Source organism: Artibeus jamaicensis, unplaced genomic scaffold, assembly GCF_021234435.1.
Source record: "Artibeus jamaicensis isolate MK-2021 breed Jamaican fruit bat unplaced genomic scaffold, CSHL_Jam_final contig_311, whole genome shotgun sequence".
Classification (NCBI taxonomy): domain Eukaryota; kingdom Metazoa; phylum Chordata; class Mammalia; order Chiroptera; family Phyllostomidae; genus Artibeus; species Artibeus jamaicensis.
In genome coordinates, this window is record NW_026521717.1 from 8480563 (window position 1) to 8507773 (window position 27211).

The following is a 27211-nucleotide window of genomic DNA, read 5'->3' on the forward strand; positions in this document are numbered from 1 at the left end:
CAAGAGCCCAGCGGTGCTATTAAACTACCTATTAGGACTATTTTGCTTGTGCATCATAGATTTGGGGTTGTGATGTTCTCATTGCATTTGATTTAAGGTATCTTTTGATTTCTGTCTTTGATCTTTTGTTACCCTATTCATTGTTTAGTGACATCTTTAGCCTACATATCTGTATATTCTTCAGTATTTTTTTTTTATTTTGACTTCTAGTTTCATGCCATTATGGTCAGAAAAGAATATTGATAAAATCTTAGCTTCCTTAAATTTATTAATACTTGTTGTATGTCTTAACATGTAGTATATCCCAGAAAATAGTCCATTACACTTTTAAAACTGTATATTCTGCTGATTTAGGATAAAATGCTCTGAAGATATATGTTGATATCATCTTCTCTAGTGTACAGTGTAAGGACACCATTTCTGCCTGATTTTCCATCTGGAAGATCTATCCCTTGATGTCCCAAAAGGGTGTTAAAATGCCTACCATGACTGTACTATTGTCATCCTCTCCCTTTATGTCCATAGAGATTCGCTTTATAACTTCAAATGGGTCAGAATGCCCATCACAAACAAATCAAGAAACAACAGGTGCTGACAAGGTTGTGGAAAAAAGGGAACCCTAGTACAGTGTTGGTAGAAATGCAGACTGGTGCAGTCACTGTGGAAAACAATATGGAATTTTCCTCAGAAAACTAAAAATGGAACTACCTGTTGAACAGGCAATTCCACTATGGTGATTATTCCCTAAGAATCCTGAAACACCATTTCAAAACAACCTATGCACCACAATGCTTAGAGAAGCACAATTTATAATAGCCAAGTGTTGGGGGCAACCAAAGTGTCCATCAGTAAATGAGCAGATCAAAAAATTATGGTACATTTACACAATGGAATTCTAGACAGGAGAAAGAAAGAAAGAGCTCCTTCCCTACATGAGAGTATGGATGGAAATGGAGATCATTATGCTAAGTAAAATGAACCAGGTGGTGAAAGACAAATGTCATATGATCTCACCTATAATGAGGACCTAACCAACAAAACACACAAGGAAATGATTTATAACCAGAGACATTGAAATAAAAAATGAACTGGCAGGGATAGGTGGCAATGAGATAGGTGGGAGCAGAGTCCACTTCCCTCAGCCCAGGGTAGAAACACCTAGCCTATCTTCTGAGATATAGAGTGAGCAGCCAACAGTATCCCAGCATATTTGAAAGCTGGAGGCCCAAACCATAGAGGACTACCTAAAAAATATAGAAATATTTATAAAAAACCTAACCTTACACCTACAAGAACTCTAAAAGCAAAAACAAAGACATCCCAGAGCAAGTGTAAAGAAGGATAAAGATGAGAACAGAATTAAATAACATAGAGACTAAAAGCACAATTTTAAGGATCATTGAATCCAGGAGCTGGTTCTTTGAAAAGATAAACAAAATCAAAAAGCCTTTAAGCAGACTCATCAAGAAAAAGAGAGGACCCAAATAAATACAATCAGAAATGAAAGAGGAGAGACTACAACTGATACCACAGAAATACAAAGGATTGTAAGAAATTACTACAAAGAATTGTATGCCAAGAAATTGGAAAACCTAGGTGAAATGGACAAATTTTTGGAAAAATATAATCTTATGAAAGTGAGTGAAGAAGAAAGCCTGAGCAGACCAGTAATAGCTGATGGAATTGAAATAGTAATAAAAAAAACTCCCAACACACAAAAGGTCTGGACCAGATGGTTTTACAGGAGAATTCTACAAAGGTTTTAAGGGTGAGCCGACCCCTATTATTCACAGATTATTCCAAAAAAATCCATTAAGATGGAAGATACCCAAACTCTTTATATGAAGCCAGCATCATCCTAATCCCAAAACCAGATGAAGACATAACAACAAAAAAACTTTAGGCCAATAACACTGATAAACATAGATGCTAAAATTCTCAACAAAATATTGGTAAACACATCCAGCAACATGTTAAAAAGATCATACATCATGATCAAGCGGGGTTCATCTCAGGAATGCAAGGATGGTACAATATTCACATATCAAAAAATGTAATCCATCACATAAACAAAATCAAAGACAAAAGTTACACGATCATATCAATAGATGTGGAAAAAACATTTCATGAGGTACAGCACCCAATTATGATAAAAACACTCAGCAAAGTGGGAGCACGGGGAGCATTCCTCAACATACTAAAGGCCATATACGAGATACCTACAGCCAACATCATACTCAGTGTGCAAAAACTAAAAGCTTTCCCACTAAGAGCAGGAACAAGACAAGGATGTCCACTTTCACCATTTCTATTCAACATACTATTGAAAGTCTTAGCCACAGCAATCAGACAAGAAAAGGAAATAAAAGGCATCCAAATTGGAAAGGAGGCTGCAAAACTGTCATTGTTTGCTGATTACATGGTACTGTACATAGAAAACCCTATAGACTATACCAAAAAACTACTTGATCTAATAAGTAAATTTGGCAAAATAACAAAATACAAAGTCAATATTCAGAAACAAAAGGCACTTTTGTACACCAACAACAAAATATCAGAAAGAGAAATCAGGGAAAAAATCCCATTTGATACAGCATCAAGAAAAATAAATTATCTGGGAGTAAACCTAACCAAGGAAGTAAAAGACCTGTATTCAGAAAACTACACAACACTGAAGAAGGAAATTAGGAAGAAACAAACAAATGAAAGCATGTACCATGCTCATGAATCAGAATGATTAACATCATCAAAATGTCCATGCTACCCAAAGCAACTTAGAGATTCAATACAATCCTTATTAAAATACCAGTAATATATTTCACAGATATAGAGCAAACATTTCCAAAATTTTTATGGAACTATAAAAGACCCCAAATAGCTACAGTAATTTTGAGAAAAAAAGAACAAAGCCCTGGCTGGTGTAGCTCAGTGGATTGAGCACAGGCCTGTGAACCATACAATCGTGGTTTGATTCCCACTCAGGGTACATGCCTGGGTTGCAGGCCGGTTCCCTGCAGGCCAGTTCCCAGCAGGGGACACCTGAAAGGCAATCATACATTGATGTTTCTCTCCCTATCGCCTTCCCTTCCTCTCTAAAGATAAATGAATTTTTAAAAAGAACAAAGTAGGAGGGATCACATACCTGAGATCAAACTGTGTTATGAGGCTACTGTATTCAAAACAGCCTGGTACAGGCAAAAGAACAGACACATAGACCAATGGAACAGAACAGAGAGCCCAGAAATAAACCCAAGTCTCTACGGTCAACTAATATTTGACAAAGTGGGCAGAAGCATAAAATGTAGTAAAAATGGCCTCTTGCAACAAATGGTGTTGGGAGGACAGCTACATGGAAAAAATGAAACTCTATTACCAACTTACACATAAACAAAAATAAATTCAACGTGGATAAAAGACTTACATATAAGTCGTGACATCATAAAAGTCCTAGAGGAAAACATTATCAGGAAATTTCAGACATTCCACTCAGCAACATCTTTACCTGTATGTCCCCTAAAGCAAAAGGCATAAAGGAAAGAATAAACTGATGGGTCCTCATCAACTTAATAAGCTTCTGCATGGCTAAAAGAAACAGCATTAAAATGAAGAGAGAACCAACTATATGGGAAAACAGATTTGCCAATGATACTTCAGACAAGGGTTTGATCGTCAAAATATACAAAGAACTCACATGACTCCACTCCAGGAAGACAAAAAACCCAATTAAAAAAATGGGCAAAAGACTTAAACAGATACTTCTCCGAAGAGGACAGAGGGCCCACAGGCATATGAAAAGATGCTGAGTATCACTAGCCATCAGGGAAGTACAAATTAAAACCACAATGTGATGCCACTTCACACTGGTCAGAATAGTCATCATAAACAAATCAACAAACAAGTGTTGGACAGGATGTGGAGAAAAGGAAACCCCAGTGTACTGTTGATAGGAAAGCAGACTGGTGTGGCCATTGTATGATAACAGTATAAAACTTCTTCAGAAAACTAAAAATGGAACTGCCTCTTGACTCAGCAGTTCTGCTGCTGGGATTATACTTTAAGAATCATTAAAAAAACATTCCAGAGAAACCTGTGCACCCCAGTGTTCATAGCAGCACAATATACAATAGTCAAGTAGTGGAAGCAATCTAAGTGCCCATTAGTAAGTGAGTGTATAAAAAAACTAGTACATTTATCCAGTGGAATACTATGCAGTAGAGAGGAAGAAGGAGCCCCTACCCTGTATAACAGCATGGATAGGACTGGAGAGCATTTTGCTAAGTGAAATAAGCCAGGCAGTAAGGGACAAATTCCATATGATCTCATCTTTAACCAGAACCTAATCAACAAAAGAAAAAAACAAGCAAAACATAACCAGACATATGAAATTAAGAACAAATTGACAGTAACCATAGGGGAGGTGAGAAGGGATAATGGGGGAAGGGTTTTCAGGAACAACTTAAAGGACACACGCACAAAACCAAGGAGTGGGTGGAAGCAAAGGAGGGATGTAGGTTTGGATGGGGTGGGGGGAGTCATGAGTGGTAAATGCAAAGAACTGTAATTGAACAGCAATAAAATATTTTTAAAAAATAACAAGCTGGAAGAACAAGGGGGGATGGAGTGGATAACAGGGAGAGGAAAGGGGAAGTGTCATCAAGGAGCATGTATAAAGGACACATGGGTGAAGCAAAAATAGGGTAAGATCAAGGGTAGCAGGCGGGGATGGGTGGGGCAGGAAGGAGTAATGGGGGAAAAATGAAAATAACTGTACTTGAATAACAATAAAAATATAAAATAAAATAATAAATTTAAAATGCTTTCACTTGAGAAAAAAGATTTGCTTTATATATTGAGGTACATAAATATTTAAAATATATATTTCTTTTTTTTTCCTAAGATTTTATTTATTTATCTTTTAGAGGGAAAGGGAAGGAGAGAGGGAGAGAAACATCAATGTATGGTTGCTTTTCGTGCGTTTCCTGCTGGGAATTGGCCTGCAGGGAACTGGCCTGCAACCCAGGAATATGCCCTGACTGGGAATCGAACCGCGATTGTCTGGTTCGCAGGCCCGTGCTCAATCCACTGAGCTACACCAGCCAGGGCTAAAATATATATTTCTGTGTTAAATTGTTCATCATTATATAGTGTCCTTCACTGTTCCTTACTATATAATCTCTGGATTAAAGTTTATTTTGTCACATATAAGTATTGCTATCCCAGCTTTTTAAGTTTTTATTTGCAAGACATATCTTTTTACATTCCTTTATTTTTCTCTCTGTGTCTCTCTCATTCTGATGTGGGTACTGTTAGGTAGCATATATGTAGTTATTGTTTTCTTATTACTTCATATACCCTACGTGTTTTTATTGGAACATTTAAGCAATTTATATTCAAAGTTATTTGGGGGTGGCCAGATAATATGGAGGCCAAGTAAATGGAAGCTGAGATCACTTGCTCTTGCCTCTAACTCAAATTCTCAACTATTCTTCCAACAAATAACCTGAACAGTCAATGAAATCTTAGCTGATATGAAGTTTGGCAACCAAGGGGAACAAAAGAAACTTCACAGTGGGGAGTCAGAAGATTTTATAGATTGAAAGGGAAATATCTCATATGCGGCACTTGCAGCATTGAAGAAACTAGGCACAAATTTCAGCTTTGCAGCTCCCTCCTCTCCCAGGACAGAGAACCTCCAGACCTAGGCTGAAAGTGATTGGCAGGATATATGAAGTTGGGGAGATGCAGGCTACACATGCAAGTGAGCAGCATGTCCATAGCTGCAGAGTCAAATGCCAAACAAGAGTGCTAGAGAGAGAGGGGTCTCTATGAGCACCTGGGTCAGGCAGAGGTAGGGTGTGGCCATCTGTGACAGAGACTTTTGGCTTTTTGGAGAGGTGGTATGTTTGGAGAACTGGACAATGACTTGGTACAGCAGTGGGTGTTCCCAGAGAGACTTTTAAAAAGTGGAGCTGCAGCATGTTGGGCAGGGACCCCATGCACAGCTAGCTGCCCAGCCAGCAAAGAGACAAGACTGAAAGTGTGGTTTACTCCCATAGAATACAGCTGGGCAGAGAAATCAGACAGTTGCACAGCAAGGGTATTTCTGGGCCCCATCCCAGTGCGGCTAGTAGACAAGAGGCTGCCCAAAGTGGAGAGTCTGGGACTGGGTCTGCTGTGAGGGCAGTGGGCAAGGAACTGGATGGGCAAGAGTTGAGCACCTGTGGTTATTTATAGCCAGGCAGAGTCACCTTCCCTAGCAGAGTTCATAATTCAGAAGAGGAGGGTGCACCCAGACCCCACATCCTGCCAGATTGCAAGCACCATATCCAACAATGGGGAAGCTCTGCAAAACAGGCAAGTCAGGCTCAAGAACCCCCTGCAGGACAAGGATAGAAAGAGAAATGCCTGAAGCGCCCATTTTGAACTCTTCTCAGGGAGACAAAATACACTGGTTCCTAGGGCACTATTCCACTGAGACCAGCAAGACAGAGATCATAAATCAGTATATCAAAGGAGAATCATGGCCCCACCCTGCCTCTGCTCTCACATAGAGCTACCATCTGCAGCAAGCAGAAAATAGCTGACTCTCATACACAGATTGGCTCCTCCCTTGAAATGGGCAGCTAGTTCATGAGAAACTATACATCTCTGAAAATAAGCTGGGATAGACTAAGCTGGATGGTATAGGAGCAAGGGGAACACACCCACAATTATCCCAGAAGACTGAATAGGGACTCCCAGGGTAGACCCAGGGGTCCATCCCAGTCACAGCAGAAATCCCCTCTGGAGGCAACTGAAAGTGGTCATGCAGTGCTGCCAGAAGTTAGAAGACCTATCCCTGGAAACTGAGCTGATAAAAAGCCAGAGGCAGATACAGAAGGAGAAGACAGAAAGAAAACAACAAAATCTGAGACAAATTCCACTTCATTCTTCTTCAGAATTTGTGTTATTTTTTCTCTCATAGATGCTTTTAACACTTCAATTGCATTCCAAATAATTCTCTATTTTTGTCTTTTTTAATTATTTTTATTTAGTTTTATATTTTATCTTATCTTTATTTTAAATCTCACATTGTATCATTCCCTTGTCTTACTCCATTTTAACTTCTTACCCTTTCATATTTTGTTTTAAAATATATTCCTCCCTTTTCTGGGCCTTGTTTATATTATTTACCACTACTATTTGCCCTTCCTCTATACTCTAAAGGTCATTTTTCTTTTTTTAAGTGTAATTTTATTTTATTTTTTACCTCTATTTTTAAAATTTTTTATTTAGTTATTTTTCAAGTACAGTTTTCTGTTTATTTCTCCCATTCCAGCCCACTCCTCCCCCATGCACCCCACCTCCCTCCCATTTCTACCCCTCTTAGTTATTGTCCCTGTGTCCTTTATACTTGTTCCTCTAAATCCCTCCCATTTTTTCCCCTTAGCATTCTTATTTTCCTTCCAACTTTAAAATCGTTGTTTGTTTGGCATGGATATTATAGTTATTGCTGTTTTTTTCTGTCGTATTCCTATTTATTCACTATTTTCTACTTTAATTCCTAAGTTACTTTTCCCCTGTTTTACTCCTCCTGCCCTTACTTGAGTTTTGAATATTCTGCTTTTTTACCAGTAAGCCTGGATTCTATTACTTACTCCTGTTATTTCTCCTCCCTCTGATCTCAAAATCATTTCTCTCTACTGTAGTCATTTCTTATTCTCTCTTTTATTTCTTTTAATATTCTTATTCTCTTTCACATTTCTTAATTGTTGCTTATTGTTGTTATTGACTTTTCTGTGGTTTTTCTTCAATTTAGTTCCTATTGGTTCTCTATTTTTTAAATTTTATTTCAAACCTCATATTATACTCTTACCTTTTCTTACTCCATTTTGCCATTACCTTCCCCCTTTTCACTTACATTGCAAATTCTATTTTCTTCCTTTTTCTGCCTTGTTTCAATTCCCTATATTTATTATTTCTCCTCCCTTTTTCCCTTCAAAATCATTTTTCTCACTTCCACCAAGATGGAAGCGTAGGTGGAAGCACTGTGCCTTCTCCCATGACCAAGTTTAAAAACAACAAAGTTTTAGCAACAAAAACTCAGCCTAACCACAGAAAATTGAACTACACGGAAGTCCGACAACAACGAACCCTTCAGCCAAACCGGTAAGGGGGGCAGAGCCAGCAGCAGAGCAGGACTGGGCAGGAAAGATCCACTGGATGGACCCAGGCACACAACACAGGTGTGCCAGCAGCTGTGGGTGGATCCCAGGTGTGGAGAAGCAGACGGACCCACTGAGGGTGCAAGGCATTGGACCCACTGAGGGCACAAGGTGGTGGACCCACTGAGGGTGGACCGTGGTCACGCATTAGCACACAGATAAACCTGTGAAGGAGAGAGCAGTGAGACAGACCGCACAAGCCCCAGTGGCAGGAAGCGGCACTCTCTGACCCCGCCCCCACATACAGCATCACAAAGCAGCCACTTGGGTGGCCCCACCCTGGTAAACAACTAGGGCTCCACTCCTCATATGTAACAGGCACTAACAGATCAAAACATGGCTCAAGAACAACTCAGAGCCCCAGAGCCAATAAATCTAAGCAATGAAGAAATAGCCAAACTTTCAGATGCACACTTCAAAACACTGGTGATCAGGATGCTCACAGAACTGGTTGATTTTAGTCACAAATTAGAGGAACGTATGAAGGCTAAACTAATTGAAATGAATGGAAATACACAAGAAACCAATAGTAATGGAAAGGAAACTGGGACTCAAATCAAAGGAGTGGACCAGAAGGAGGAAAAAAAATGACCAAAGAGAAAAGGATGAAGAAACAAGAATTTTAAAAAATGAGGAGAGGCTTAGGAACCTCCAGGACATCTTTAAACGGTCCGACATTCGAATTATAGGGGTACCAGAAGGGGAAGACGAACAGCCACCAGTGGAAAATTTATTTGAACAAATAATAAAGGAGAATTTCCCCAATCTGGCAAAGGAAATAGACTTCCAGGAAATCCAGGAAGCTCAGAGTCCCAATGAAGTTGGACCCAAGGAGGAACACACCAAGGCACATCATCATTACATTAGCCAAGATTAAAATGAAGGAGAGAATCTTAGAAGCAGCAAGAGATAAGGGGACAATCACCTACAAAGGAGTCCCCATCAGACTGTCAGTGTATTTCTCAAAAGAGACCTTACAGGCAAGAGGGGCTGGAAAGAGGTATTCCAAGTCATGAAATCCAAAGACCTACATCCAAGATTGATCTATCTAGCAAAGCTTTCATTTAGAATGGAAGGACAGATAAAGTGCTTCTCAGATAAGATCAAATTCAAGGAGTTCATCATCACCAAGCCCTTACTATATGAAATGTTAAAGGGACTTACCTAAGAAAAAGAAGATAAAAAAGATGAACAGTGAAAGGACAGCAAACTCACAGTTATTAACAACCACACCTAAAACAAAAGCAAACTAAGAGGACAGCTAGATCAGGAATGGAATCATAGAAATAAAGATCACATGGAGGGTTAGCAACAGGGGAGTGGGAAGAGGAGAAGGGGGGAGAAGGTACAGAAAATAAGTAGCATAGATGGTAGGTAGAAAATAGATAGGGGGGAGGGCAAGAATAGTATGGGAAATATAGAATCTAAAGAACTCGAGACACATGGTCATAAACTAAAGGGAGGAATGAGGGGAGAGGTGTGCAGGGTGGAGGGAAATGCAGTGGGAAATAGAACAATTGTAATGGCATAATTAATAAAACATATTTAAAAAATCATTTTTCTCTTCTTTAGTCATCTCATATTCTTTTTTTCCTGTCTTTTTCTTAATTATTTATTTTTAGAGAGAGGGGAAGGGAAGGAGAAAGAGTGGGAGAGAAACATTAATGTGTGGTTGCCTCTCATGTGTCCCCTACTGGGGACCCTACCTGCAACCCAGGCATGTGCCCTGACTGGGAACTGAACTGCAATCCTTTGGTTCACAGGCCCACACTCAATCCACTGAGCCACACCAGCCAGGGCTTCCTGTCTTATAATATTCTTTCTTTCCACCCATATTAAACTTTGCTCACTTGCTGTTGATATTGTTAATATGGAAGGGGGCATTTTTGCTGGCATGGGTTTTGTTTTCCCAGTAGTTTTGCTTTGCTCTGCCAGCACCTGTACAACAGCATACAATAATACAAGACATGGAGGGGTTGTGATTCTCTGTCAGCCAGCTGGAGGGGAGAACACAACAGTGAATGAGCCATCAATAATTAAAGCACAATTAGTAAGAGTGACCAAATAAATTGAATAAAGAGCATCCTTAGGGCATCCATATCAGAAAATTCAAGATACTATCTCACTGAGTCTCACAGAACACCTACCACAAATACCATCCGCATGAAGATGGGCAGTTAAAACTGACAAATCTGAGATACAGAAACAAAAAGAGTCACCTAAAATGGGAGGACAAAGAAAAAAAATCCTCAACTGAAAGGAAAGGAATAATGCTTAAAAAATGAGCTAAATGAATTTATTTCAGAGAAGCAATTCATCAGACATAGAATTCAAAATAATTATTATAAAGATACTCAAGAAATTCAGTGAGAACTACAAGGAATATTATGACAGCTACAAGGAACTTATGGCAACAATAGCAGCATGAAAAAGGACAGAAAAACTGTGAATAATACCAGGAAAATTAAGAATACAATATCAGGAATGGGGAATACACTGGAAAGAATTAAAAATAGGCTCAATAAATCTGAGGGCTGAATCAGAGAGCTGGGAAACAGAGAACAACAACAACAAAAAGTCAGAAGAAGAAAATTTTAAAAAACTCAAAATGAATATGGATAGCATAAGGGAGCTTCATAACAACATAAAATATGACAACACTTGCATCATAGGAATATAAGACGGAGAAGAAAAGGGGCAAAGGATAGAAAATATGTTTGAAAAAAAAATGACAGAAAACTTCCCTAACTTTGTGAGGGAAGAAATCATACAAGTTCAGGAAGTATGGAGGGTCCCAGTTAAGAGAAACCCAGAGAGGTCCATTCTAAGAAACATCACAATTAAAATGAAAAAATTTTAAATGCATAAAGAAAATCTTAAAAGGCAGCAAGGGAGAAGCAGCTACTAGCATGCAAGGGAGCTCCAATAAGGCTATCAGCTGATTTCTCAACATAAATAGTGCAAGCCAGAAGGGACTGGCATGAAATATTCCAGTTAATGAAAACCAAGAACTTGTAACCACAACTACTCTAGTAAACAGAGCTCTTGTTTAAATATTTTATTTATTTATTTTCTGAAAGAGGGGAAAGGAAGGAGAAAGAGAGGGAGAGAAATATCAATGTATGGTTGCCTTTCATGCGTCCCCTGCTGGGAACAAGCCTGCAACCCAGGTATGTGCCCTGACTGGGAATCGAACCAAGATACTCTGGTTCGCAGGCCCGCGCTCAATCCACTAAGCTACACCAGCCAGAGAAGGCTCTTGTTTAAAATGGAAGGTGAAATACAGAACTTCCCAGACAAAAGAAAGCTAAAAAAGTGCATCTTCACCTATCCAGCACTGCAACACATGCTAAAGAGACTGCTACAAAAAAGAGAAGAGACAGAGAGAGGAACACAAATATGAAATAATGGCAAAAATAAGTGCTGATAAATAATAACCTTAAACATATGGATTAAGCATTCCAATCAAAGAACATAGAGTGGCTGAATGAAAGGGAAGACATGGCTGTCTACAAGTGATGAACCTTAGAACAAACAATGTACACAAGTCAAAAGTAACAGGATAGAAAAACATACTCCAAGCAAACAGGCATGAAAAGAAAGATAGAACAGTAATACTTATATCACACAAAAGAGACTTCAAATAAAAGGCCATAAAAAGGGACAACAAAAGTCACTACATAATTTGTAAAGGGATAGTACAACAGGAGGATATAACCTTTGTAAAAATATATGCACCCAACATAGTAGCACATAAATTATAAAGAAAATCTTGGAGAACTTCAAGAAATGTATTAACAACACAGTCATAGTATTGTATTTTAATAATCCATTGTCAACAATGGATAGATCATTCACACAAAGAATAAATAAGGATATTATGGCACTTAAAGACACTCTAGATCAAATGGACATTATCAATATATACAGAAACTTTGACCCCCAAAAGCAAAATATTCATTCTTTTCAAATTCACATGGGACATTTTCAAAGACAGACCACATAGAAGTATACAAAACAAGCCTCAACAAATTCAAGAGAATTGAAATGATATCAAGTATGTGCTCATATCACATTGGCTTGAAACTACAAATCAACCTCAAGAAACAAACTAAAAAACATTCAAACACATGGAAACTAAGTAACATGCTATTAAATAATGAATTGGTTAACAATGACATGAAGAAAGAAATAAAAAATTATCTAGAAATGAATGAAAGTGAACACAGAAGAGCCCAAAACCTATGTGACACAGTGAAGGCAGTCCTAAGAGGGAATTTCATAGCAATAAATCCCTACTAAAAGAAGATAGAGAAATCTCAAATAATCTATTTCTACATCTGAAAAAGCAAGAGGAACAAAAAGAAACAATGCCCAGGGTGAATAGAAGGGAGGAAACGATCAAGGTCAGGGAAGAATTACATGACATAGAGAGTAAAAGAACAATTTAAAGGATCAGCAAATCCAAGAGCTCATTCTTTAAATAGATAAACAAACTTGACAAGCTTTTAACATGATTTATCAAGAATAAGAGAAAGAAGACCAAATAAATAAATTCAGAAATGAAAGAGAAGTTACATCCAAAACCACAGAAATACAAAGGATTATAAGAAATTTCTAGAACCAACTATATGCCAAGAAACTGGACAACCTGAGAAAAATGGACAAATTTCTAGAAACATACAAGCTTCCAAAACTCAATCAGGAAGATGCACAAAACATTCTGTATCTGAATAGACTGATAACAACTAGTGACATTGAAACAGTAATTTAAAAAACTCCCACACGCACACAAAAGCCCTGGACCAGAAGGATTCACAGGAGAATTTTACTAAATATTTAAGAAGAACTTCTCAAAATATTCCAAAGAATTCAAGAACAGGGAAGACTCCAACACTCTCCTCATGAGGTAAGTATCATTCTATTTCCAATATCAGGTAATTAAACAACAAAAAGAAAACTACAGGCCAATATCTTTGGTGAAAATAGATGCTAAAATCCTCAACAAAATACTGGCAATCCAGATTCAGAAATACATTAAAAAGATCATACACCATAATCAATTGGGATTCATCTCGGGGATGCAAGGATGGTCAATATCAGAAATCAGGACAAGTTTTCAAGATGGCGATGGAGTAAAACGGAGCAGATACCAGTTCCTAGTACAAAAGGCAGAGAAACCTGTCCGATCACAGGAGAAGCCAGCAAGCCAGCAGTTGCCAAGCATATATGAAAATAAGGGACCAGAAACCTCAAAGGTCACAGAGGAACCAGACGGTAGGGAGACAGCAGTGGTACATTAGTCTCGGGGATGGAGCAAAGAAAAAGAGCAGGGATTCCGTTGGTGCATGGTTGGGGGACCAGCGCCCAGTGGCGAGTGCTCAAGGGAGCCTGGGACAGCGTTCAGCGCCCGGAAAGCTCCCTCCCTAGGGTTTTTCTGCCGGGACCTGCCAAGTGGCCCAACCAGAGGGGAGCAGAGGGGATTTCAGCCTGCGCACAGTTCAGGGATACAGCACCTGGTGTGCTCCATCCCTAGGATTTTTCAGCTGAGGTTGGCCAGGGGACCCAGACAAACACAGGAGCACAAAGGGATACACATTATGCAGCATGCCATGAGGTGCGCACAGAGTTTCTAGGTTGGAGCCCAGCCCTCCGATCGGCTTCCAGTTTCCAGTCCATCCCCCTCAGACTATCTGGAAGTGCTGGGTGCTGAGGGGTCCTGGGGAAAGAGCTGAGACCCTCAACCCCACCCCCCCTTTCCAGCCAAGCAAGGTGGGGTGCCAGGAGAGACTTGTTTGACAGTTTGCGGAGAGGGTGCTGAGGACAAAGGGCCCCACCTGAGGACTCTGTGGTTGCCAGCCCAGGAGAACTGAGAGGTACGGCATGAGGCTCTGAATCCAATAGACACAACAGCCTGGTCTGCTCCACACCCATCTTAGCAGCAAACCTGAGATTGGGCAGAGGGCCCAGAGCTTCCTCACAGAATGGGGGCAGGTCTGTGCTCAATCCCCAGGGAACCAGGCAACAAGGCTGGTGCAGGTGCCCGCAAACACCGAAAACCAGCCCATGGCGGTAACCCCTGGGAGGGGAGCGCTGGGAGGAAGTCCTAGTTCCCCACTGTAGGGAGCTGGGGAGAGGCACCAAGTGTCTGGCTCCTGAGAGGAGCTGGAGGAAAAAATCACAACAATCGACCCTCAGCCAACTGCAATCAGAAAAACCGGTTTGGCTAGTTTGAAACCAACAAGTGACATTTCCTTTTTTGTTGGTGTTTTTGGGGGATGTTTTTAATTTGTTTTTTGTTTCTTGTTTTTTTTTTTTATTTTACATTATTTTATTTTTATTCTTTTTTTAAAATTTTCTTTCTTTTTCCATTCCTTTCCTTGATCTTTTCGCTTTTTTTAAGTAATCTTTTATTTCTCTTAAATTTTATTACTGTTTCATCTTTCCATACTTTTGTCCTTTTTTCTCAGATATTCTGTTTTACTCATTCTTCTTTTCTTTCTAAACTTATTGCTCTTTCTTCCATTCCCCTATGCTTTTTTCTCTTTCTTCCTTTTATTTAATTCCTTCTCTTTTCTTTCTTTTACCCACAAGAGTAACAATCAACTTGAAAATATGAAAAGACCAAAGCTGGACCCATAGAAGAGGTCTCCCACTAGTAGAGTCGGAGAGACAAATTTCACTTTGCTGTAGGAGACAAGCCAAAAGTTGCTGCATATTTGAGTAGGTGGAAGCAGAGAAAGACAGGATAACCAAAAGAGACTGCACCACTGAAATTCACAGGCATTCCACCACAGAAGTTCACACCATAAACCCAGGGTGTCAAAATAGATTAATCTAAGAAGCTGAGGCTAACAAGAAGAGTCTCACAAACAATGGGAACACAAAGAAACAATCCCCTAATGAAAGAAAAGGAGGAACCCTCAGAAAGAATGTTAGATGAAATAGAGGCAAGTCAACTATCACATACTGAATTCAAAGCACTTGTTATCAGGAAGTTCAAAGAGCTCACAATCAGCTACCAGAAACTACAAGGGAGCTATGACGATCTCACCGCAAACTGTATCAACATGAAAAACAAAATGGAAACTATTAGCAAGGGCCAAGAGGAAATGAAGAATACAATTTCTGAATTGAAAAACACAGTAGAAAGCATTAAAAATAGGGTACATGAAACAGAAGATCGGATTAGTGAGTTGGAGGACAAAGTATAAAGCATCTCACAGAAAGAACCGGAAAGGGAAAAGAGGCTCAGAAAGAGTGAAGAGGGATTAAGACAAATGCAAGACAATAAGAAACGTAATAGGGGAAAAGGGGACCTTAGTTCACTGTTGGTGGGATTACAGACTGGTACGACCATTATGAAAAACAGTACGGAACTTTCTCATGAAAATTAAAATCGACCTGCCTTTTGACCCAGCAATTTCACTGCTAGGATTATATCCTAAGAATCCTAAAACATCAATTTCAAAGAACCTATGCACCACAATGTTCATAGCAGCACAATTTACAATAGCCAAGAGTTGGAAGCAACCTAGGTGCCCATCAGTAAATGAATGGATCAAAAAATTGTGGTACATATACACAATGGAATTCTATGCAGCAGAGAGAAAGAAGGAGCTACTACCCTTTGCAACAACATGGATGGAACTACAAAGCATTATGCTGAGTGAAATAGGCCGGGCATTGAAGGACAAATATCATATGATCTCACCTTTGACAGGAAGCTAAATAACAAAACAAACAAGCAAGCAGAATAAAAACAAAGACACTGAAACAGAGAACAGGGGGACAATGACCAGAGAAGAGAGGGAAGGGAATTTAAGGGGAAAAATGGGGAGGGATTTTGAGGAACAAGTACGAAAGACACAGGGATGAGGACTGGGGGGGGGGAATGGGAGGGAGGTGGGGAGAGGGGGCGGAGGGGCTGGGATGGGAGAAATAGAAAAAAAATTATACCTGAAAAATAATTAAATAAAATTTTAAAAAAACCCTTAAAAAAATTCTGGTACATATACACAATGGAATTCTATGCTGCAGAGAGAAAGAAGGAGCTACTACCCTTTGTAACAACACGGATGGAACTGGAAAGCATTATGCTGAGTAAAATAGGCCAGGCATTGAAGGACAAATACCATATGATCTCACCTTTGACAGGAAGCTAAAGAATAAAACAAACAAGCAAACAGAATAAAAACAAAGACACTGAAATAGAGAACAAGTGGGCAGCGACCAGAGGGGAGAGAGAAGGGAATTTAAGGGGAAAAATGGGGAGGGATTTTGCGGAACAAATATGAAAGACACAGGGATGAGGACTGGGGCGGGGGGGGGGAAGTGGAGGGGGGGGAAGAAAGGGCGTGGGGCTGGGATGGGAGAAATAGACAAAAAATGTACTTGAAAAAATAACTAAATAAAAATTAAAAAAAAAAAGAAAAGACCATCACAGACTAAAAGTAAAAGGATGGAAACGAATTTTCCAAGCAAATGGACAAGAAAAAAACTAGGGTAGCAACTCTCATATCAGACAAAATACACTTCAAAAAAAGAGCCATAAAGAGAGACCCAGAAGGTCACTTCATAATACTCAAGGGAAGAATCCACCAAGAAGACATTAACATCATAAATATATATGCACCCAACACAGGAGCACCAAAATATATAAACGAAATCTTAGAGGAATTCAAGAAAGATATAGACAACAGCACAATTACAGTGGGGGATTTTAACACAGCACTATCAAAAATGGACAGATCTTCCAAACAAAATATCAACAAAGATATTGCGGCATTAAACAACACCCTTGATGAAATGGACCTATTGATATATACAGAGCTCTTCACCCCAAAGCAGCTAAATACACATTCTTTTCAAATACACATGGAACATTCTGAAAGAGAGACCACATGATAGGACACAAAACGAGACTCAAAAAATTCAAGAATATTGAAATCATACCAAGCATGTTCTCTGACCACAAGGGACTGAAAACGGAAACCAACCTCAAAGGAAAAAATCCAAAACACCCAAAATCATGGAGACTGATTGCTATTCTATTAAACAACGAATGGGTCAAGAATGAAATTAGGGAAGAAATCAAAACGTTTCTGGAAATAAATGAAAACAATATCACAACAACCCAAAACTTATGGGACACAGCGAAGGCAGTCCTGAGAGGGTAAGTTATAGCAATACAGGCCTACCTAAAGATAGAAACATTTCAAATGAACAACCTTACTCTATGCCTGCAAGACTCAAGGAACAATAACAAAAACAGCCCAGAGCAAGTAGAAGGAAGGAAATAACCAAGATCAGAGCAGAACTAAATGACATAGAGACTAAAAGCACAATCCTGAGGATCAATGAATCCAGGAGTTGGTTCTCTGAAAAGATAAACAAAATAGACAACCCTCTATGTAGGCTCATAAAGAAAAGAAGAAAACATACACAAATAAACACAATCAGAAATGAAAGAGGAGAGATTACAACTGATACCACAGAAATACAAAGGATTGTAAGAAATTATTATGAATAACTGTATGCCAAGAAATTTGAGAACCTAGGGGAAATGGACACATTTCTAGAAAAATATAATCTCCCAAAACTCAATGAAAAAGAAGTAGAAAACCTGAATAGACCAATAACAGCAAAAGAAATTGAAGCAGTAATCAAAAAACTCCCATCACACAAAAGCCCTGGAGCAGACGGTTTCACAAGAGAATTCTACAAAGAATTTAAGGAAGAGGTAACCCCTATTCTTCACAGACTATTCCAAAAAATTCAAAAGGAAGGAAAACTCCCAAACTCCTATTATGAAGCCAGCATCATCCTAATTCCAAAACCAGATAGAGATACAGCAAAGAAAGACAACTTCAGGCAATATCACTGATGAACATAGATGCTAACATCCTCGACAAAATTTTGGCAAATCGCATCCCACAATATATCAAAAATATCATACACCATGACCAAGTGGGATTCATCCTGGGGATGCAAGGATGGATTAACATTCACAAATCAGTAAATGTAATTCATCACATAAACAAAAGCAAAGACAAAAATCACATGGTCATATCAATAGATGCAGAAAAAGCTTTTGATAAGGTACAACACCCATTTATGATAAAAACACTCAGCAAAGTGGGAATACAGGGAGCATTCCTCAATATACTAAAGGCCATTTATGAGAGACCTACAGCCAATATCATACTCAATGGGCAAAAACTAAAAGCTTTTCCACTAAGATCAGGAACAAGACAAGGATGTCCACTTTCACCACTTCTATTCAATATAGTTTTGGAAGTTTTGGCCACAGCAATCAGGCAGGAAAAGGAAATAAAGGGCATCCAAATAGGAAAGGAGGAAACAAAACTGTCACTGTTTGCAGATGACATGATAGTGTACATAGAAAATCGTATAGACTCTGCCAAAAAACTGCTGGACCTAATAAATTAATTTGGCAAAACAGTAGGATACAAAGTCAATATGCAGAAATCAAAGGCATTTTTGTATACCAAAAATAAAACAGCAGAAGCAGAAATCAAGGAAAAAAATTCCATGTGATATAGCAAAAATACCTAGGAATAAACCTATCCAAGACGGTAAAAAACCTGTATGCAGAAAACTACACAACACTGAAGAAAGAAATCAAGGAAGACACAAAAACATGGAAACATATACTGTGTTCATGGATTCGAAGAACTAAGATAATCAAAATGTCCATACCACCCAAAGCAATTTACAGATTCAATGAAATCCCTATTAAAGTAGCAATGACATATTTCACAAAATAGAACAAACAGTTCAAAATTTTATATGGAACCATAAACGAGCCCGAATAGCAGCTGCTCTTTTGAGAAAGAAGAACAAAGTAGGGGGGATCACAATACCTGATATCAAACTGTATTACAAGGCCACTGTAATCAAAACAGCCTGGTACTGCATAAAAACAGGCACATAGACCAATGGAACAGAACAGAGAGCCCAGAAATAAACCCAACTCTCTACAGTCAATTAATATTTGACAAAGGGGAGAGTAACATAAAATGGAGTAAAGATAGCCTCTTCAACAAATGTTGTTGGGAGAACTGGACAGCTACATGCAAAAAAATGAAGCTTGAGCACAGACTTACACCATACACCAAAATAAATTCAAGGTGGATAAAAGACTTAAATGTAAGTTGTGACACCATTAAAATCCTAGAGGAGAACATTGGCAAGAAAATCTCAGATATTTCACGCAGCAACTTTTTTACTGATATGTCCCCTAGAGCAAGGAATGTAAAGGAAAGAATAAACAAATGGGATCTCATCAAAATAAAAAGCTTGTGCATGGCTAAAGAAAACAGTATTAAATTAGCAAGACAACCAACTGCGTGGGAAGACATATTTGCCAATGATACCTCAGACAAAGGTTTAATCTCCAAAATATACAAAGAACTTACACGGCTCCACTCTAAGAAGACATCTAACCCAATTAAAAAATGGGCAAAGGATTTGAACAGACACTTATCCAAGGAGGAACTACAGAATATTCAGAGACACATGAAGAGATGCTCAATATTGTTAGCTATCAGAGAGATGCAAATTAAAACCACAATGAGATACCACTTTACACCAGTCAGGATGGCTATCATAAACAAAGCAACCAACAACAAATGTTGGAGAGGTTGTGAGGAAAAGGGGACCTGAGTTCACTGTTTGTGGGATTGCAGACTGGTGCAACCATTATGGAAAACAGTATGGAATTTCCTCAGAAAAATAAAAATCGACCTGCCTTTTGAACCAGCAATTTCACTGCTAGGATTATATTCTAAGAATCCTAATACAACAATTTCAAAAAACCTATGCACCACGATGTTCATAGGAGCACAATTTACAATAGCTAAGAGCTGGAAGCAACCTAGGTGCCCATCAGTAAATGAATGGTACAAAAAAATGTTGTACATATACACAGTGGAATTCTATGCAGCAGAGAGAAAGAAGGAGCTTCTACCCTTTGCAACAACATGGATGGAACTGGAAAGCATTATGCTGAGTGAAATAGGCCAGGTGTTGAAAGACAAATACCATATGATCTCACCTTTAACAGGAAGCTAAATAACAAAACAAACAAACAAGCAGAATAAAAACAAAATCCCCCTGAAATAGAGAACAGGGGGACAGTGACCAGAGGAGAGAGGGGAGGGAATTTAAGGGGGGAAAAAGGGGAGGGATTTGGAGGAACATGTATGAAGGACAAAAACTAAGGGGGGTGGAAATTGGGGGGAGGTGGGGAGCATGGGGCAGGGTGGGCAGGGATGGGAAAAATAGAAAGAAAACTGTACTTGAAAAATAACTAAATAAAAATTTTTTAAAAAGTTAATTTACAACTAGATCACAGGCCAAAATATCTAATTGCTAGTGTCCTAAACAAGTAAGATTCACAATTATATTAGGAATGGGTAGGAGGGAGATTATGATAAAATTGAAGAATGTAGACCAGTCTAGAGCAGGAAGCTAATGCTTAATTCCAGCTGATTAGAGCTGTGATGAACTACAGCCTGTCTGCTAAATTGATAGCTTTGTGAAGGACATTTAGAATTTGAATGTTAAATTTCTACAGTTTTTAGTATTAATTACTAATGAAATTTTAAAAAAACTGAATATGCTTGGTAGATTATTATTCTACAAATTCTGTTCTAGATTAATGGTATCTAAACACTTATTAAATAACTATTATTTATTTTTCAAATAGTTTTTAAAAGATTTATTTATGTATTTTTAGAGAGAGGAGAAGGGAGAGAAAAGAGTTGGAAGGAAACAGCTATGTGGGGTTGCCTCTCATGTGCCCTCTACTGGGGTCATGGTCTGCAACCCTGGCATGTACCCTGACTGAGAATCGAACCAGTCAGTATTTGGTTCTCAGGCCCATGCTTAATCCATTCAGCTACACCAGCCAGGGCTCAATAACTATTTTCAAAACCAATTAAATTTTATTTCTTTGGAAGTCCAATTTAGCTAGTAACCACTACTTACAAGAAACTCTTAAAAATATTTTTTCTGAATCTTTGTAAAGAAAATACACAATATTATGTGTATTGTAAAAACACTAACTAAACTAATTACAAAACCCTGAAGTGAGCCAAAAATATTTTCCTGACAGCTAGTCAGAGAAGATTCCTCATATTTTATCATAAAAACAGTCCAAGTTATAGAATACTCATAGTAATCATCAGTGTCTGTGATATTTGGTGATGTTAAATTTGGTTTTGCATGTCTGAATGTGTAAATATTTCCTTGTAGAGAGAATGCCTAGACTCTGTTGAACATGATGTCTGACTCTATTGGCTCCTTTTCACTTGCTGATTTGCAGTGTAAATGCACCAATTTTCACCATACCTGATTCTATCATGTAAAGTAGATGCAATATATATTTCAAATGTTTACTTTCATAATTTCAAATTTGTGAAATTTATGTTCTCTAATACTGCAGTGTTGGGAACCACTCTGCCTGGTTTCAGGAGTTGTAACTGCCCCCCATGGATAAGGCTGAGTGAGCGACCTCAGGACTGTGAGCCACTAAGGAGACAAAGCTTATCTCCCTGGCAGGAGCACTGCTTCTGCTACATTCATCTCTAGCCACCAATGCTTGGTTGGTTAGTCAGAGACGGGTAAGACCCCTCAGAGGGGAGACAACCTAAGCCAGACACAATCACTTGGGAGGCCCTCAAGGAAGGACTTGGGGGGGCTGCAGTAAAGAGGGGGTAATGGACCCTCACCCCCAGCTATTCTGACATAGCCTGAGTCCCCATGTACTCTGGGAGAAGCGCTTCATGGCTTGTTGTAGACCACTCTGCCTAGTTTTAGGAATTGTATCTCTACCCCCTGTGGCTAAGGACAAGAGATGACCTTTGGAATGCCAGCTGCAGGAGACAAAGCCTGTCTCTGGTAGCAAACGCTGCCTCAGTTTCCTCTCCCTGCCCCCAGAGCTTGATCAGAAGTCAATGACAGGTAAGACCCCTCACAGCATGGGGCAACCTACGCCTTCATGGAAAGACTGGGGGGTTGGGGACTGCAACAGAGAACAATGGACTCTCGCCCCCCAGCTTTGTCAAAGCCTAAGTCCCCATGTTCTCTGGGAGAAGTGCTTCCTGGCTCTAATCCCCTTAAGCCTGAATACCTGATGGGGAGAGGTGCAGCTCCTTGCCTGGCCAGAGCATGCCCTGGGGAAAAATCTGGCACCACAAAGACTTGCTGATAAACCTGTGAAATCTGCTCTGCTAATAGTGCTTTCATTCATATATGATAAGGGTCCGAGAGGAAATGAGTATGTCTCCCAAAGTTTCTGCAACTCTCTTCCTGATAGACACTCACTCAGATTGAAACCCTCAGACCTCTTTGAAATGTTATCTACTGTTTGATCCTTGCCACCCTGTATTCCTGTGTATTACAACCCAATAAAAGGCTATGGAAAAAGGAGCTCAGGGCCTTTTTCTCCTCGGAGAAACTGGCCACTGCTGGCCTCTTTCTCCCCAGAGAAACTGGCCACAGCCCACGCCTCCATACCCAAACAGACCTCATCTTGTCTCGGCCCTATTTATTCACTCACCCATGTTCATGGCACTGGGGGGACCTCAAGAAAGTGGTCACCTCCACAATGGCTCTAATCCACTTAAGCCTAAAAAACTATGATGGGGAAGGTGGTGTAACACTTTGCCAGCTAGAGCAGGTTCTGGGATGATCAGGCATAAGAAAGAATTTGTAAAATCCTGTGAAGCCTGCTTTGCTAAGAGTGCTTTCATTCATATGATGAGTCCAAGCAGGAAATTAGTGTCTCCCAAAGTTTTTGCAACCCCCTCATCTGACAGACACTGACTCAGATTAAGCCCTCACATTTCTTTGAAATGTTATATACTGTTTGATCCTTACCACGTGACATTGATTGATGAGCTTTACCTATATTCCTATGTATTATGAACCTAATGAAAGCCCTTGAGGAAGGGGCTCTTGGTCTTTCTCCTTTGAGAGATTGACCACCTCTCCTTCTGAAGCAGATCATGTCTTGGCAGTATTATTTTCATCTGTGGCAGACAGGGGGACTTGCAGGCAAAGTTGCCCCCATACTTCACACCTATACAGTCATTTTCCTTTCAGTCATAATGCTGTTCTTTAGCCTGTGGTGTGCTTGCATTCACTGGTCAACAGTGAAAGCAGTAATACAGAGCAGAAAGAATGATGAAAGCATAAATGAAAAAGGCCTATGATTATGTTGAAAATAAAAGTAAAATTAACTCCACATAGATGTGCAAATAGTATCAACATCTTTGTTCAAGCACACCTCACACTACTATCTCATGGTTTTTTCTATGGGATAGAGATGGCGAGAGAAGCATTCAATTTGTTAGAATTTGGTGCATAACATATTCAATTGTCAATTGTGCCTTTTAATTAAATTATAGAGATTAAAGCATATATAAGAGTAAATTATGAACAACATACTTGTTGAATGCCCAAACCATATTCCTAAAACTATTATACCTACAGCACCCCATTAACCAGTTTGTCTAAGTGCTGTCCTACTCACCAATGAGATACATTCCAATCCAGTCTCCAGCATCTACTTCCTCCTTTATATCCCAGTGGATCACCAAGTCCTGGGAGTGTCCTATGGCATAGTAGGAGCTGCTGACCATGAGTGTGGAACGGCTGTCAGAGGTAACCAGGTCAGTGTCACTGGTAGAACGGGAGATGGTGACAGTGTCTTGGGGGCCAGTCCTGATGGCCATGCTGTGGAAATTGCTAGGGTTGTAGCTGTGGTGAAGTGGCTCCTTACAGCGGCGCCGATTCTGAGAGTTTCTAGATGGAGATGCCATGGCAGCCAGGCCCAAAAACCTGTTCTGGTACAGATTCTGTGGGGACAAACAGACAATAATCAAGGACAGAAGATCCTAGCCACAAGGTCATTCATGTCACATAAAATGAAGGATGTGCTAGGAGAAAGGAGCTGTGAGTGAGCAGATCCCTAAGAAGCTTTGAAACACAAGAGCACCCTCCTCAGGACAAATACTGTGACTCTGAGTTCACATAAGGCAAGAATGAAAATGTGAGCCCATCAAGGATTTTTGCTTTTGAAACTTTCACTCTGCAGAGTGTCTCTGGACACCCAAATCTTGTATAAGGATCTGAGATACACTAGTATTCCTCAAGCACCATCATTTTCAATAAGATCAGTGTCTCCCTCAAAGCCAATGTTATTGTCAAAGAACATTGTCTCTGGTGGGAATAAAAAATGCATATGATTTATTATTTTTGTTTTACAACATTGAGTACATAAAATGAACTGAATTGATTCAGAGCAATATCATAATCATTTTGGATTCAGATAGTTTGCAGGATCGAGTGTAAGGGGGATAAATGGTAATGGATAAAATATTTTTAAAAACATGGGGAAAGACCATTATATAAAATATGTCATGGATTCATTTTGAAACAAGCAAGGATGATTCACACTTCACCAAAGAGTGCTAAAATTGGGATCTAGGTGCACATTTTAGAAGTTCTTGACTAAAATACACCGTATTCTATAACAACATTTTTTGTTTTTAGAAAAGATTAAAGTCTAAAAATGTGTTGAATCATGAAGTTTAGACCTCAGGGACTGCAACTTATATACACCAATCAAATGCATATTACTGAATTTTTGTCTTACCAGTCATGAAAACCAGACCTCAGCACCAGTCTATTATTTAGATTACATAAGTGTATTTAGCAAAAAGTTAGGCCTGTACTTTTTCTACTTTCCAAGACCAGGGCACTTGTTAAAACATAACTAACCTGATAAAGCCAAGTGTTTGCATCCTGACTCTTGGTCCTTAATCATACATAGCTTGGAGATACAAGATGGCAGGGGAGTAAGTGGAAACTACACTAACCTCCTCCCAGGACCAATCTAAATTCCAAATAAATTGTAGAGAAATCATCCGGAAACCAATTTAACAATACCTGGATATACCTTATAACCATGGACAGACAGAAGAAAACTAGTGTAGTCACTTCACTACAATGTGACTGGTACAGAGTGCAGAAGAGACACAAGAGGACTGGCTGGTCACCCACAGATGGCAGTTGAAGAGCTAGAGAGATATTTAAGCAGCTGGGAGGATCCCCCTGAAAAGATGGGGTCTAAACCCCAAGCAGGACTCAACAGCCTACAGCACCAGAGTCAGAAAGGACTACAAACTTCCATCTATAAAAAGCGGTTGGGTTTCTGTCTGCCAGGGAGAGATGGCTGGAGACAGAGAGTACCTTAAAGGGTCAAAGCATAGAAATTCATTTTCAACCACTTACCCTGAGTGAAGGAAGAGGGAGGGAAGACTGGACTAAAGATGCTTGAGGAGAATCTGGGGCTAGGAGCACTGGAAAAGAGGGAGGGAGCTGAGGGAGCAGCCACCAAGATCCCTGTGCTCAGTCATTCCCCATACTGCAAAAGCCATATTACTCAGTCAGAGCATTCTTCTCTAACAGGCATCAGCCTGAGGGGGACCAATAGCCTGGCCCACAGGAATTACTCTGCCCCACCCTGTGGTGCTTAAGCTTAACTGCTGAATACATATAACTAGATTAACAAGTGAAGTAGACAGGCACAAATTATGGATCACTGGTAGTCTTGAACAGGCTTACGAGGGCCAGGCTTAGACATCATCTGACATCACCAGTGGCAGATCCAGAAAAGGAAGACAGTAGTAAATACTAGGTAATACTGAGATGAATTCCAACATAGTCTTCTTCATGATTTGCATAATTCCCTCTCTTGCATAGCCTTTTAACATTAATTTATTGTCCTTCAATTTTGTGCCTATTAGGTCACTAGTTTTACTTTCTTTCTCTCTTTGCCTTGTCTCTATTCCCTACTCTTATTCCTCTTTCCTATAAGCTGACAAAATCATTTTTCTTTCAGTTAGTCATCTCATATTTATTTTTCCTTTATAGAATAGTCTCAATTTCTTTACACCTTTATTAATAATGGTTCATTTGCTATTGGTGGTAGGATCATAGGTGGGTGTTATTTTTGTGAGTGTGGGTTTGTTTTCTGGTTGTTCGGTTTTCTTCTGGCAGCACCTGTACAATAGGATACAAGAAATGGTAGGTGGAGAGACTCTCAATCAGCCAGCTGCAGAGAAGGATTCACCAAAAGAATGATCCAACAACAATCTAAACCCAATTACAACAAGAAAGCTCACATAAATGGCCTAAAGGGCATCCCAAAATCATCAAACTCAGGAGATCAAGGAGACTGCAGCACTTAATTCCACAGGTCTCCTACCACAGGTCACATCATGAAGAGAGGGAGTCAAAGTACATCAATCTAATACACAAAAACAAACAAGAGGATTGTAATATTGGTTGTAATCATTCAAATCATTTATGATTAAAATGCTCAGCAAAGTGGGAATATAGGGCATGTACCTCAACATAATAAAAGCCACATATGAGAAAACAACAGCTAACATCATACTCAGTTGGGGTGCTAACATCAGCATCCCAATGTTCATAGCTGTACAATTTACAATAGCCAAGTGCTGGAAACAGACTAATCAATAAATTAGTAGATAAATCAATGAATAAATAAATGCCAATCAATAAATGAGTAGATTAAAAAAAACTGGCACATTTACACAATAGAATACTATGCAGCAGAAAGAAAGAAAGAAGAAACTCCTAACCTTCGTGACAGCATGGATGGAAATGGAGAGTATTATGTTACGTGAAAAAAAGCCAGGCAGTGAAAGACAAATACCATATGATCTCACCTATAAGTGGAATATAATGAACAAAACAAGCAAACAAATAAGCAAAGTAGAACCAGAGACATGGAAAGAAGGAACAGAGTGACCGACCAGAGGGGATGAAGGGTGAGGATAAGGGGAGAACAAATGGGAAGTGCCTAGTTAAAGAAAAAGTATAAATGACCCATGGACATGGACGAGATGGTTGGGATGGACTATGGGAATGGGGCTTGGGCATGGCAG

The 27211-nt window shown here is 39.4% G+C and overlaps 1 protein-coding gene across 1 annotated transcript in view; it reads right to left on the reverse strand.

The window, feature by feature from the left end:
• HECW1 (HECT, C2 and WW domain containing E3 ubiquitin protein ligase 1) overlaps positions 1-27211 on the reverse strand; it is a 675231-nt gene that overhangs the window by 618238 nt on the left and 29782 nt on the right. Inside the window, exon 2 of the mRNA XM_053662971.1 lies at positions 23767-24091. Within this exon, the coding sequence (XP_053518946.1) occupies positions 23767-24091 (325 nt within the window). The remainder of the gene's footprint in view (positions 1-23766; positions 24092-27211) is intronic.